We start from the raw sequence: 14,177 nt of genomic DNA on the forward strand, positions 1-14,177 counted from the left end.
TCCAGGAAAGAAGAAGATACATTTGTAAGCCTGACAGGGTTTGTGCACAGCCCTTTTCAAAAGGTTAGTCCAACAATTGTGAGAAATAGGAGGATATTATCATTATTTCACTATAGTTGAAAGAGTTGTGGGATGACAGGATAATGTTTTCTCATCCATTAAATCCACTTTGTCCCATTTAAGATTGAGTGGTAAACAAGAAAGCAAATCATCACAGTGTGCTTGGAAAAGCCTGTTTAATCATGTTCATAAAAAATACAAGATAAGTCAACAGAAAACAGAAAACACTAAAGGAATGGATGTTCCTGCCACAAGGCCTCAATGATGAGCAGAACTTCAGTGAATAGATTTCAATTCAAACAACATAGAATTAAAGTGGAACAGAGAAGCTAGATGTGGGAAAATTCAGTGAATTCTGTGTTTATTGTAATTCAATCCTGAAGTAAAATCCAGTTCTGAATGGACTCCGATCCCGGAGGGCGTCGACAACATAAAAACGTCAGAAAGCAAAGCAGCCGTCTTCATTACGAGGTGTCCATTTGGCTTGTTTCTGAAATGTCAGACCAGAAACATCTTGCTTATTCATCCTGTAATGTAAAATGTGGATATTATGTGCAGGAAAATCATTCACCCACTGCACTTATCACATTCTGTTTTGCATTTGCACAAAAGCCTTTTATTTTATTTCATTTCATTTTAAACGCATAGCTCTGTTCTATACTGTTCTATACTCAATTCTGATTGGTCAATTACAGCATCCTACGGTCTGTTACTTCTGTCTAGTCGACCGTTGCCGTGTACAGTGGACTGCAGCTCTGATAACAATCCACAGGAGAAAACATATTGAATCAAATCATTGATTTCTTTAGTAAGTAGTCACATGATAAGCGGGATAATGTGAAGTGAGTCCGCTGTCAAAACGTCACCTGTAATAATGACCGGCTCGCTGTTCATCGTCCCTTAGCTAAACTTTTTGACTTTTTGACTTTGACTTTGTGTGAATGCAGCACTGAAGTGAACCATCGCTGTGTGGGACCCAAAGCGGAGGGCACACCGCGTACTCACGTGTTTCGTTGAAGAGGAAGGAATCCTGATACTCCTTCATGTACTGAGAGGACCTGGCTTCATCCAGGAACAGAGAGTAAACTCTTTTGATGTCCTCCACCTGAACTTCTGTTCCCTGAAGGAGCCAAAACACACAGATGACATCAGCACCGACACCACAGGAACTCGAGGCTAAACTCCTGAAATGTGATCCATTCAGTGATTGAAGGAAACTTGCTTACACATGTAGGTAGTGTTTACATGTGTGAGCTCACCTTGCGTTTGCGACACACCAGTCCAGCAGTGCTGATCAGCTGGATGGCGTAGCGCAGCGACGTCTCCATGCCGATGCGAGTCAGGACGGTGTGAGCCTCCTCGCTCAGCTCCACGTCCTCCTCCTCGCACCTGAAATGAAACCATGCAGATTTACATTCCGTTCATAACACCAGGGAGGAAGCAAATGTAGTTTGCTGACAGACAATGAAGGCAGTTTCTCACCGGATCTTGAGGATCTGCCTGGTCTCTTTTTCGGTGTAGGGGGAGGTGGCGATGATGAGCAGGCGATCCAGCAGGTCGATGGGGATGCCATGAGGGCTCTGATAGTTTGTGCCTCGGATACTAAGATAGAAAAGAGTGGATACTTAGTTATATGTCCAGTATTCAGTGATCATGAAATATGGTATCATTTATTTGGCCACTGTTTTCATCATACTTGTTGTTTCTAGTTATATAAAATACTTCTATTAAATACTGATTCTTTTATCAAATACACAGGTCATAAGAAATCACTTTTTCAGACATATTGGCATCTTCCTGAAAAAGACAACTCAAAGGATTGATCAGATGGGAGGGAAATGAAGATGCACAGAGTACCGAGTGATGCCTCTGTTGGTGGCCATGATGAGAACTGGGGACAAGTCGCTCTCCAGGGCACGGTTCAGGAAGGAAAAACACTCCATGTCCAGCATGTGGACCTCGTCAATAAATAACACCTGGAACCACAAACATAGAAAATGAGTCAAGTACGATCGCAGACGAGGAGAATGTAGACACAGACACACGCACACAGCTGAACCTACCCCAGGAATGATCTCTGCCTTGCCTTCTTCCCTCCACTCACACACTTTGGCATTAATCTGCTCGCGGACTTCAGACTTGATCTCTCCGGTGTCTCCGGAGAAGAGAGCCAGGAAGCCTTGCGTGCGGCTGTTGATGACGTCGATCTCGTGGAGGGACACTGTATGGACCACCTCTTTCCTTTTCTGCAGCTCTCCCTCTGGACACTGAACAAACTGCGTCTACAGGGGCACCACAAATACAGGGACATTAATATATATAAAAAACAAACTGTCCCATTAAATCAACTACCATTCTACAAAAGGAGTTTGGCTGCATTAGGCATCAGTTGAACAAAAAACAAGCTCAGACACCAAAGCTGAACACAAATGGCTTTTGAAAATCTGTTGTCGTTGTTGTTGTTGTCGAATGTGAATTAAGTGATGTGGCAGTTGCAGGATACCTGAGCTCCCATGGCATCATAGTCTCTGGCTCTGGTGAAGGAGCGGCCTAACTTGCTGATCTTTCCAGTGGCTTTGTCAATGGTAATAACATCTCTGAGAGAAAACAGGGACAAAGACAGACGTCACACGTGTGGCTGTCGGACAGGCCAGAGCGATTGTGATGCGTAAAGATCAGTGACCAGAAGACTAACTCACCCTGCTTGAACCTTCTCTTTACTGAGGCTGTCGATCATCTTGTTGCCCAAGTCATATATTGTCTCCATCTCTGTAGTCTTTAGAGTCAGCTTACCAACCTTGGCACCCTGAGAATCAAAGTATAATATGTTAGTTTGTCTATGCTCTATAACTATCTTCCAAAGCAGACATGAAGAATAAGTGTGGAGTGCACTTGTATCCGACACATAAGCAGCCTACCGTTCCCGTGGCTGGTCGATCAATCTGGATTTCCACCACCTCTCCTTCAATAATCTCTGTCTCCTCTCTGTAAAACAAGCCCACTATGAATAATCATTCATTTCAAACCCGAAAGGTTTACAAAGTCCAATTATTGTGTTTGCGCACTCACTTGATCCTCACTCCGATCGCTTTTCTAAAAGCTTGGCTGAGTGCTTCAGTCTTGCTCATCTCCAGGGAGAAGATCTCACTACCGGCCAGCGCAGTGAAGGGTGTGTCGGGGCCAAGAGACTGAGCGATGCCTGCATAGATAGAAATCTCTTCCTTTAACAAAAATATGACTAAAGCCATCAGTGCAAGGCAGCAATGTGACTTCCAGGTGAGGACGATGAACTGATATTGTGCTCTGGAAAGCCTCCAATGTGGCCCTTACCCATAGCGATGGCGGTCTTTCCTGTGCCAGGTTGCCCAGCGATCAGTACCGCTCTGCCAGCGATGTGGCCATCTTTAATCATCTCCAGAATGACCCCAGCTGCCCGACGGGAGGCCAGCTGGCCAACCATCCCCTGAGAGACCTGAAGTGGGATAGAAGCAGATTTGTCATGTATTATTGTGTGCTACAATTCAATGTACCTGGTGAATTCACATACAGTGAACTAGTCTGACGATTACTTGACATACACTGGAGACTACATACTACATACTATGAAGACTTAATGTTACCTGTCTTGGCTCCAACGCATCATCCAAACCAAGGCCACGAATGTGAGAGTGAGCACCTGAACACAGTATTTACCACATTTGGAAGAGGGAGTAAAGACACAGACTCATTTAACAATCATTAACTTGTATCCACAAGCAGCGGATCAGTCAGGGTCCCAGTGTAAATGTGGACGCTCACCGATTCGCTCGATCCGCGTGATGTCACGAACCTCTGGAACCTTTGTAGTCGCCATCTGAAGCCAAAGAGGACAGCAGAGATGTCTTTAACAGGTAACACAGGTATTAGTACCACATGACCACTATGTCCAGTGCTGTATGACTATAATAACAGTATCACTAAGGAATGGGCGAGCTTTGATCGACAATATGTGTAACTGCTCCAACAAAGACATCAAGATATCAACCTTTGTATTCAAATTCCTATTATCTTTCGAGCTCTCCGTCATGGGACTCAAAAAATGTCACTCATGTCATCAAGGGAATTCAGCTCACAGCACAACAGAGGTAAATACTAACTTTTATTCCCCTTAAAGAAAAGCGTACCAGCTTCCAGAGACACTGCCAGGAGCATACAGCATCTCAAAGACATCCAGAAACTGAAACTGTCGTGACAAAAGTGGCTGAAATGGATGAACACCAAAATCAATGTGCAGGTTCAGAGGAGTCTCTGCCTTTAACAGCAGAGGGCTGACTGCACCTGACATCAAACAACACAGGTGTTTCACTTCACTCAGCCACAATCTATGTTTTCCAATCATATTCACATAAAGCCCAGTGCCTGAGGCGTTCAGTGTCCCTGGATCCTCTATTCATGCTTTAGTACGTTACTGTTTACACAGAAAAGGAGTCAGGTTTCACCCCAAGCTTCAGAGCTAATATTAAATTAGTTAATCCAGCTGGAGCATCTAGATCTAACCTCAGTCTGTCTGTTGTCATAGTGACAGTCGTGAGGCATGACACAACACAGGCAGAGCCGAGCGTGTGTCGCCTAGCTGAGGCTTTTACTTTGTTAGATTTGTCTTCTTTATAGCCCACCTCTGTTGGCAGCGACACGAGCTGGAGTCAAACAACACACGGAAGCCACAAAACTAAAACACCTGTCATCTTCTCGACAGTGCCAGTACAGCAAAATACAATGCTAACGCTAGCTAATGTTGTGTTAGCACTCTAGCTAGCCCCATTCATTACATTACATGTAACCACAGTTACACACCGGCAAAGATTTGATGCTAAAGCAAACAGCAAGAATAGCGAGGACTCAGATTGTAGTTAACACTCTGCGGCATCAGGATTTGAAAGCCAAAAGTCTCAAACGGGTATTAAAGCTGCCGCCTGAGCCCACACTCACCTGAGCAGCCACACTAGCGACAATGTGAGAATGCGGCGCTTCTTTCTGCTGGTGCGCGGGCTAATTGTGTCCGGAGAGAAACAAGCGCTTCTCCTGTCTAAGTAACCTGTGAGCTTCACTGCCCTCTGCAGACTTGGTGGTGAAGAACAGCTGCACCAGGGCATAAAAACAATCTAATGTCCTCCATATTTACTATGTAATAAATCATTTCAACATTTTTACACTCCTGTTCTCCGATTCTTTAGAAAATTTCCCCCTATGGGGGATCAAATAAAGAAATAAAGAAAGTCTAAGTAATCTAATTTAGACTAATGTAGATTAAGGCTTGTTTATAAAAATAGAATCAAACCTCTGTCATTAACTAAATAAAACATTTTTGTTTCACTGTTGGTGGTGCAAAACGACAGGTATGCAATCACTTCTCGCAATATGTATTCAGATATCCAGAAAGTGAAGCTCTGATGATGATGACAAAAGTGGTTGAGAGTATGCATACAGTACACACACACGCACACACACACACACACACACACACACACACATTAATTTGTTCATGTTGTCTGAAGTAACCGATCCCATAATGAAAGAGTGGTCTAGGGTACATGCTGGCATATCATACTTAGCTCACCGTGTCACATTCTTTAGCCTCCAACAGTGAATCAGCTCCCCACACAGAGGCGTTCTCAGAGGGGGGGTCAAAAGACATCCTTGGTAAGCACTACAAACATTTTTCCACTAGAGGTAGCACGGCTCACGCTTGCCTCTACAGGTTAAAGAGTTTTGCTGCAGAGGAGCTGCAACAGTCAAATTCACAGCAAGTTACCACATCACAAACCTTTTCATTTCATTTGAGGAGATGCAAAATGTCTCACATATTTACATTTATGTTTCTCCTTTTAAGTGATTTGCTAAAATTGAACAATTCCTCATGTTTGCAGTGACAGTCTGGAGCCCCCAGTCAGGCCCCCTTGTTCAGAGAAATTGTGGGAGAATGTAATTCCAGAGAACATCCAGTCAGGGATATAATATAACTGAGCAAACCTGAAGGATTGTGGAGGAGTCTTTCATATCCTCTCCACCGTGTCTGCAAAGGTTTCCCTAAAGGCTGCAGTTTTAGGATTCCTCCATCTGAACTCGCTTCACTGCAGCGTCACAAGAGACGGATACTGAAAACTACAGAGGATTAGCGCAGATACAAAACCTTTTGTTTGTCATTGTCATCAGCTGATGATCAGTGATGCTTCCTGCTGTCCAATCGTTGGCTTGTGTTTGGTAAAGAAGAAAGAGGTTCTTGTGTTGCATTACTGCTGCTGTAACTGCCTGACTCCAGACTTTTAATGAACAAGTCAGCGTCTTCAGTCCGACTGGATGGTACCTTAGTTCAGCATACCACAGACATTTAAAGCCGCTGCTTGATGAGGCTCAACCATCTGTGAACTCAGGAGCCTCTCAGTCACACCTCACTGATTCCTGCACAGTTCATCTCAAACCTCTCGGACCTCCACAAAACCACCACCGCTGGTTAGAGACAAAACAGAACCGACACATGCTGTCTCTGAGCAGACACATTTTATTTTGCTTATTGTAAATGTCAATGCAAACATATTTTTAATCTTCTTAAGGCATCGCAGATATGTGTGGTCTGGCAGGTTTTTCAAACCCGTTAAGCCCTGGAGGACAGCAGTGAATCTGAATAAATGAAGCTTGAATGAATGAATGGATTCATATTTTTCTCTTCAGCTTCATATTTCTGTGGACTGTGAGGTAGTCATCCTGTGGCATTAAAGTTTATATAGATAGATAGAATGTAAATGTTCATGAGATCAGTGTTGTGCTAAAGAAAACCAACCTGCAAGATGCTAAACATTGATTTTAAGTATGATGAATCAGAGGATGTATTGATTATATTAACTGTGACAAATCAAATGATTTATGACAAATCAAGATAAGGATTTGTGTGTGTTCATTAATCTTTAAACTGTTATAAGATAGACTAGGATATGTCTTATATACTCCTCACTGCACCAGAATGTAACCTTTTATGAACCCTCACTACCTCACGTGTGCTCGACATGAGCCACGTGTATTCTTGATGTGTAATCAAAGACACTCAAGATATGATGTAAAAAAGAAAGTGTACCTAAAAGATTGGAAAGTCCCAGAAAGCCCCACCATGAGGGCATAAAAGTTCTACAGAGGTGATATACTAACTTTGACCAATAAAATTATGATGGTGTCATTGTCAACCAATGTAAAATGATTATCTGGTGGCGTGATGGGCGTTAAAAGGTGGAGTCTTCAGACACTCCAGGGTCCAGGTGTACTGTTCAGCAGAGCTCAGAGCTCTCTGGGTGCATGTAATGTGCATTTAGGGTGTTCTCTCTTTGGTACTGGTATTAAAGATTGTTGCTTCCTGCACTTCAGTTTTGAATCCTGCTACAAGCCTATTTTTCCTGCATAATTGGACACTGCTAAACACCTCTGAGCCCGGTCCGTTTGGCCTGGAGCCTCGGTTCTGTGACCCAACAAGAACTATGAAGTAAAACTGCAACAACAGTTTATTCTTGTTATAAAATTTTTATTGACAAAAATAAACATATTATAATCTATATAAATGATCGGAAATGACTTATTTCAATCAAGTACAGTCATCGTTATTTTAAAGATCATTCAAATGCTCATTTACTGCACACACTGATCTTCTGACTTATATACTGATTTTACATTTCACACGTGATGATGATTTGCAGCTTATTCACAGTAGTCAAGAATAGTTCCCCTGATATTCAACACACATTATATACAGTCTGAACACATCCAATCACGTAAAGGGATTCTAACATATCATCAGAGAAGAGGAATGTGTTTGTTCTGTAAATCCATACCAACACTGAATCACAGTTGTACATCGATCACTGCAGGTGTGTCATTGAATCACAGCTGGATGAGGGTGACGGCCGACTCATACCAAACCCAGAAGCCTGGATAGACAGCCTCGCTGAAGGAGGCCTTGAAGCGGTGGATGAGAGACATGGTGTCCCCTACAGTGTAGAAAGAGAGGGTGCCCCCTGCGTGGTCGAGGAACACGCCTATACGTGAGGAGTAGGGGGCGTTGACCTCTATCTGGTCTTTGCTGTGGCGGGCTGAGTAGCTGGAGTCAGAGCAGAACACGCTCCAGGACTTGCGGTTGTAGCCGATGCGGCAGGTGTCTCCGTAGCCCGTCCTCTTGATGCCTTTGTAGGTGACTCCGATGGCGGCCCCCTCCCCGCTCCAGTCAACCTCCCAGTAGTACGCCCCTCCAGAGAGAGCCTCGGCACACAGGACCTGGGGCAGGGAGTCAAACCTGGCAGGGTGGTCACTGTAGGACTGAGGGTCTCTCTTGAGGGCAGCTTTCCTGTTCCCTCGAGACAAGTAGAGCTGTCTGTAGGCTGTGTTCGGGTCCAGAGTGAGCTGGCAAGCATCTAGGCGGAGAAGATGAACATTTACTTCACAAGAGGAAGCATTTAACTCATTTGATTGGATTATATGTAAATGTGGAACCCCCAGATGGGCAAAGCCTCAAAGCGCCCCACACCATTGCACCACCATTTGTGAGTGACTTTGTAAGAGCGTGATTCAAAGGAAAAGCAGGAGCCCCTCTGGCTGCACTCAGCAATCAGAACCAGAAACCCAAGGGTTAGATGTCACCTGCCTGCCGTGTGCCTCTGCAGGTCACAGTTGGTGGGACACCCGGTGGCGTCGGTTACCTCTGCCCGGCCTATTATCTGGAATGCCAGAGGTCATCAACACTGTTTGTGAGTTTGACCACAAACAGAGGTTCATCTAACAAAGTACATATTTAACTGTAACTGTAAGGTGAAACCCACAACCTTTGAACCCCATCAGTGACCCCAAAGGCTGTGCTAGTTTCTTTTAAATTGAATATCTGGTACCTGACAATTTGCGTAAAAGAAAATAGACTTATTAGACAATATTAGAAAAATCATTATGTCTTTTACAAGGATTACTCAGTTATTTCTTACTGTATGTTGGATTTTCTATATTCTAATGCTTTTTTGGGGTTCTAGTCTGACTGGTTAGTGAAGATCAGCTCTTTCAAGCTCTCACTTTAAACAAGGAGGGAGCGCCTAAAGTGCAGACTGAAGCGAAATCACAAAGCCGTGTAAGTGCCAGCTAATATATTTGTAATGAGTCAATCCCAGTCTCTGTCAACACAGTGGGACATGCAGTAGTTACTAGAATCAGATGTTGTGTTCAGCCACAGGGTCTGACAGAGAACCTCATCAGCATTTAATTTGCCTCACGCACTGAAATAAGCAGAGAGAGCAGTGATCTGTGCAGAACACAAGATAAGAGAACCAGAGCAGCTGAGACTCACAGTTCAGGAAGTCGTCCCTGTGCTGGGGCTCATGGACTGGCAGAGACTTGTACATGGCGGCTTCCTCACCTGTGAAAGTAAAGATGTGTGTCATGTCAGAAAACAATGGGAGTGGCATAGTGGATTACTTCGCTCGTGCTATTAATCATGCATCACAACACGTGTGTCATCCCTATGAAGCTGGTAGTGCTGATATTCTTGTTGTATTAACCACAGCTTCTGTGACTGCCACCGTATCTAGAATATCATCAGTCATCGTCACTGAAGCTGATCTGAACTGTCCACACCCGTGCAAATCAGCTAAATTCTATCTCAGAGGAGTGTGTTAATGTAAACCTACTGAAAGTAAACATTTAAACACCCTGTGGCAACTGAGTGACCTCGTGCTGCCCTCTAATGAATGTCATGCTCCTGCTAAACATCAAACAGGATTGCACAAAGCCCCATTGAGACCAAGGGAAATTATAAATCTATCTAGCCTTCCTTTCAGTTTGGGTTTGTATAACTCCTAAATACTGTAGCTGCAGCTCTGCTGGCTTTATGGACTGTCTACAGAAAATGTGTACTCACTTTTCACTGAGCGTCTCTTCTTGGAGTCTTCCAGTTGGCAGAAGGTCATTTTGTTAACTGCAAAGATACAAAATGAGTGAGTTAACAATCACCGGTGTTAATGTTGACAGTGATCCAGAGGGGTGGAGATATATTAGACTATTTACAATCACTTTAGTGTTATTCCGTGTTTTTGAACAGTACGGTCTTGGTGCTGGCTCCACACTCACCTGCCTTGGCTACCTTAACCAGTTCATCATTACTGAATTCATTCAGGTGCTGCTTCATCTCAGAGACGGCCTTAGTGACGGGGCCGAAGGAGAAGTAGGGGTTGACGCTCACTGTGGGCAGCTCCTCGGCCTCCGTCTGGGCGATCAGCATGTGGTAGGACTAATCATGGGAAAACAAACATGCCTGCATGACAGTGTGAACTTTAAATTGGTGCTGGATCAAAATACATGGGACAGGCTCTAGCCCTCCGCCACCCTGTACAGGATGGCTGGCTATTGTGAAGGTGGCGCTGAGTCTTATTCATGTCTCTGTGTGGTTGTCAGCTACCTGGATGAAGTGGATGTGATCCTCGGTGCGGGACAGCTGGGTGATCTCGTTGTCTCTCCTCTTCAGGTCACTGATCTCGTGGCTCAGACGCTCCAAGTGGCCCTCTGCGTTGTTGAGCGCTGCCCTCTTGTTGGTGGTGATCAGCTTGGCCATCTCTTGCTGCATCCTCTCAATGGAGCGCATCATGTCGCCAAACATCTTCTCACATTCCTGCAGCGCTCTCTGGGCTGAATTCTGCACAGAAAAGGTGGATGTCTGCCATTAATCAAGTGGGTGTCACGCTGGTTTTTACGAGCGCACTGAGAGAGGCTGTCATCACTCCTCCATGAAGGAAGGTTGTATGTGTTGGTGCTTCTGTGTTGATTTAGCTTTCCATTCAGTCTGGAGTGGTTAGTCTGGTCTTATCTGTCTGATGGATGATGGGGACACAAACCTTGAGTGAGTCCACTGCTTGTTTTAGTTCCTCCATCTGCTTCAGTCGGTCATGAATCTTCTCCTGGATCTCAGCCTGAGTGGCACCCAGCCGTTGCTATTGGGAAAACAACAGGCATTGTTGGGGTTGATGAAAGCAACTCCACATATCACCTCAAAGTGACAAAATCATTGAATCAAGGTGTGTTTTAAACCCAATCGCTAGAGCTTTGCAGCTCAAAGTTGACGCAGGAGCTGTACGTGCAGGCAGCAGCCTTATTTGCTGAGGTGTGTCTCACTAAATGCCCCAGGCTTTGTTTTATTGGCTTGTTTAATCTACTGTAAGCTTCTCTTTCATGCATTATCTGCCATTGAGTCACGGGTGAAGTGAACACGTGCCACCACTGATTCACAAAGGTTCATGACTTTAAACAACACCTGTCGTGCTGAGCAAAGCAGATTTTTCTTACTAGATTTTAGTTCCTGTCGAAAATTTGGTGGCAATCTGAAAAACCAGTGCTGTCACTTTAAGTAAAGTGTGACGTACCTGCTCTTCTGCCCTCTCCTGCTCTGCAGATACCATGTCGTGACCTTTGTGCTCTTTCACTGTACACAGCACACAGATGCACATCTGGTCAGTGCGACAGAACAGCTCCAGACCCTTCTGATGCTGGGGACAGATCTGTCTGTCCAGGTGGCCGATTTCATCCACCAGCTTGTGCCTTTTAAAAGTGGCAGACTCAAAGTGGGGCTTGAGATGCTTCTCGCAGTAGGAGGCCAGACACATCAGGCAGCTCTTGACGGCTTTGTGCTTCTTGCCAATGCAGATGTCACAACCTACATCCTGGGGTCCTGCGTAGTTGTAGTCAGGGGACGGAGGTGGAGGTGGAAAGCTTTCTGAGTTGCGCTGGATGGTGGAGTGCCGGGATCCTCCGACGCGTCTCGGGGTGGGCCTCTTGTTGTAGCTGACCCTGCACTGTGGGCAGACGTACGAGCCTGTGTGGTCAGCGTGGTCCCAGTATGTCTTCAGGCAAACGGAGCAGAAGATGTGTCCACATGGGATGGACACAGGATCCCTGAGGTGTTCCTTACACAGGTAGCAGCCGTCCTGCTCAGATGCCATGGTGACAAGTTGGTGTTGTTCCTCTAATGCAGTGATGATGCCGTGAAGACAGTCAGTGACTCGTGTCAGCACAGCGGCAAAGTGATCTCACAGGTACTACCAGCGCATGTTATATAGAGTAAACAGAGAGGGAGGGTAAACTGGTTAAGCCGAAACCAGTAAAACAAGGGCGGGGCAAGAAAAGGACACAGTGAATGTAATCAGTTACAGAGGCAGAAGCAATAAAATTTGTTCAAGGTTTGGCCTTGAGTGTTGATAACAAAGTTGTTTTTTAATTTCAGGTAGACACCGTTTAACTAAAAGGACAATAGAGGCTTCCAGGACTTCGTACATATTGAGCAGGAAAGGGATGCAAACAGGGCATGAAAAGTGCCATTTAGAATAAAATTAGTTAGATTTGCATCCCATGAATACTTGAATAAAAGAAAAAAAGTACATTCAAAGGTAACTTGAAACAATGCAGTGTCATAAGTGTAAAGAAAGGCAGCAGGCCTGTCACACTCTACAGTTGAGTACTCTAATTGCTGAGTGTCAGAGATTGCCTGGAGACAGACTGTTCCCTCCGTGCATGTGACGATACTCTCAAGTCACAGTGCAAACTGACCTCAAGCTAAAGAGATTATTTTCAGCGCTTTGATCAGTAATAATACAGCTCCTTTTGTGGTGATCAGCTGTAATGTGCCGTCAGTGGTGGCATCAACAGTGACTCCTTTCACTGTGAGGAGGTTTGTAATGAGATTTTCCCAAACCTTCACCTCGCCAGGAGCCAGTTCATAATCAGCTCTGTTGTACTTGGCACGTCATTAACGCTGATTTCTTATGGGGTTTGACAAGATGCTCACGTTTTCTATAAGTAATCACTGGAACTGTATTTTTGTGGCATAAGCTCAACTTCCCAAGTAAGAAAATGTGCCCCATGAAACCGAAGCAATTACAAGAATGTTTCTTCTTCTGAGCTAAATACCTTCCTCTGTAGATTTCATCTTACAGTGAACACACCTCCCAGCCCAAGATGGAGTTTCGGGGCTGTTGAAATGGAGATAGGAATGCAACTACACTTGATAGCCCAGATAACAGGAGGGCCAAGAAAGCCTGCTTAAAAGATTCCATTGTGTTTGAGCCAGCACGGCCCGAGCCGAGTGCCAGGCATTATAGGGTCTGTTGTCCGTCAACAACAGAAACTACAGCTGACACGCAGGACTAAATGTAGCATCTTATTCAACTAAAAAAAACACAAACAGGGGCCACGGTCTCAGGGACAAGTGACCGTCGTGAACTGAGACTTGATGCAGTGATGATAATACGTATATTTGCATATTTAAAATTTCTGCAGTTGAAAAAATAAAGATTCAAATTACTAAATGTTTTTGTTTCAGTTGTTTCAACTGATATTCCAAATGTGCAAGAATGATTTATATTATGTTGTGCATGACAAAAAGTCAATATTGATCCTGTTTTTTACTGACAGTGACAAATACAACAAAAATATCAGTTATTGGTGAGAGTTTCAGTGGCTTGTCTGCTCATCTGATCATTTTCTTAATCAGACTACATGTAAGGCACTTCAACAGCCCTCTAAACTGACACTGATTAATATTAGGATATTTTAGATTTCATGTTTGTCTTGGAATGCTTTTTCTTTCTCTTGTCTGTACTTAACTGACCTGACCTTTGAGCCTGTTTATAGCCAGCAGATGAACAAAGACATAGAAAGTTTATGGAGAAGAAGAGCCCGTTGGTTTACTCTCACTACACTTAAGCTTGATTAATGAGCCGCCGGACACACAATGGCTCTCGGCTTCTGCACCTACTGAGAATGTCTCTCGCCGAACCGAAATCTGTTTCATGGCAGACAGGCTTATGAAAGCAAACATGATCAACTGTCAAGCATGCGTTACGTACATGTGACCCTCTATCCACTTCAAATCTAGTGCTAAAAACACAAACATGCTCCACTGAATTTCCCCTGAATGAGACAGCAGCTCAGGTCAGCTCTTATTTTGAAGCTCCACTTTGGTTTTATTTGCTTATCATGTATATTATGACAGATAGAAATAAATATTCTCAACAACCTATGCAAACATGCAGGCTTGTGTCAAATCTGCTCTTCTTATCATGACACCTTAAAAA

General features: G+C 44.3%; 2 protein-coding genes across 4 annotated transcripts; both read right to left on the bottom strand.

Moving 5' to 3' along the window:
- Nucleotides 1-219: 219 nt before the first annotated feature.
- On the bottom strand, nucleotides 220-5,051 carry ruvbl2 (RuvB-like AAA ATPase 2). 2 transcript variants are annotated; one of them, XM_070843442.1, is made up of 14 exons: nucleotides 5,029-5,051; nucleotides 3,859-3,913; nucleotides 3,681-3,736; nucleotides 3,391-3,532; nucleotides 3,130-3,259; nucleotides 2,979-3,045; nucleotides 2,760-2,866; nucleotides 2,564-2,657; nucleotides 2,124-2,342; nucleotides 1,918-2,036; nucleotides 1,543-1,662; nucleotides 1,320-1,449; nucleotides 1,066-1,180; nucleotides 220-587 (listed from the first exon to the last, which is right to left on the bottom strand). In XM_070843442.1, exons 2-14 carry the CDS (start codon nucleotides 3,911-3,913, stop codon nucleotides 583-585), a joined length of 1,359 nt encoding a protein of 452 aa, XP_070699543.1. In that variant the 5' UTR covers nucleotides 5,029-5,051; the 3' UTR covers nucleotides 220-582. The 2 variants fall into 2 exon arrangements, with proteins under 2 accessions (XP_070699543.1, XP_070699542.1); XM_070843441.1 differs by having other exon boundaries at nucleotides 220-550; nucleotides 5,029-5,050.
- Nucleotides 5,052-7,591: 2,540 nt separating this feature from the next.
- Nucleotides 7,592-12,125, bottom strand: ftr83 (finTRIM family, member 83). 2 transcript variants are annotated; one of them, XM_070843820.1, is made up of 7 exons: nucleotides 11,472-12,125; nucleotides 10,947-11,042; nucleotides 10,514-10,747; nucleotides 10,186-10,345; nucleotides 9,977-10,033; nucleotides 9,407-9,475; nucleotides 7,592-8,489 (listed from the first exon to the last, which is right to left on the bottom strand). In XM_070843820.1, the coding sequence occupies exons 1-7, from the start codon at nucleotides 12,045-12,047 to the stop codon at nucleotides 7,963-7,965; spliced, it is 1,719 nt and encodes a 572-aa protein (XP_070699921.1). In that variant the 5' UTR covers nucleotides 12,048-12,125; the 3' UTR covers nucleotides 7,592-7,962. The 2 variants fall into 2 exon arrangements, with proteins under 2 accessions (XP_070699921.1, XP_070699920.1); XM_070843819.1 differs by lacking the exon at nucleotides 7,592-8,489 and adding an exon at nucleotides 8,497-8,792 and having other exon boundaries at nucleotides 11,472-12,123.
- Nucleotides 12,126-14,177: the final 2,052 nt, after the last annotated feature.

The sequence above is a fragment of the Pempheris klunzingeri genome, chromosome 14 (genome assembly GCF_042242105.1).
Source record: "Pempheris klunzingeri isolate RE-2024b chromosome 14, fPemKlu1.hap1, whole genome shotgun sequence".
NCBI classification, from domain to species: domain Eukaryota; kingdom Metazoa; phylum Chordata; class Actinopteri; order Acropomatiformes; family Pempheridae; genus Pempheris; species Pempheris klunzingeri.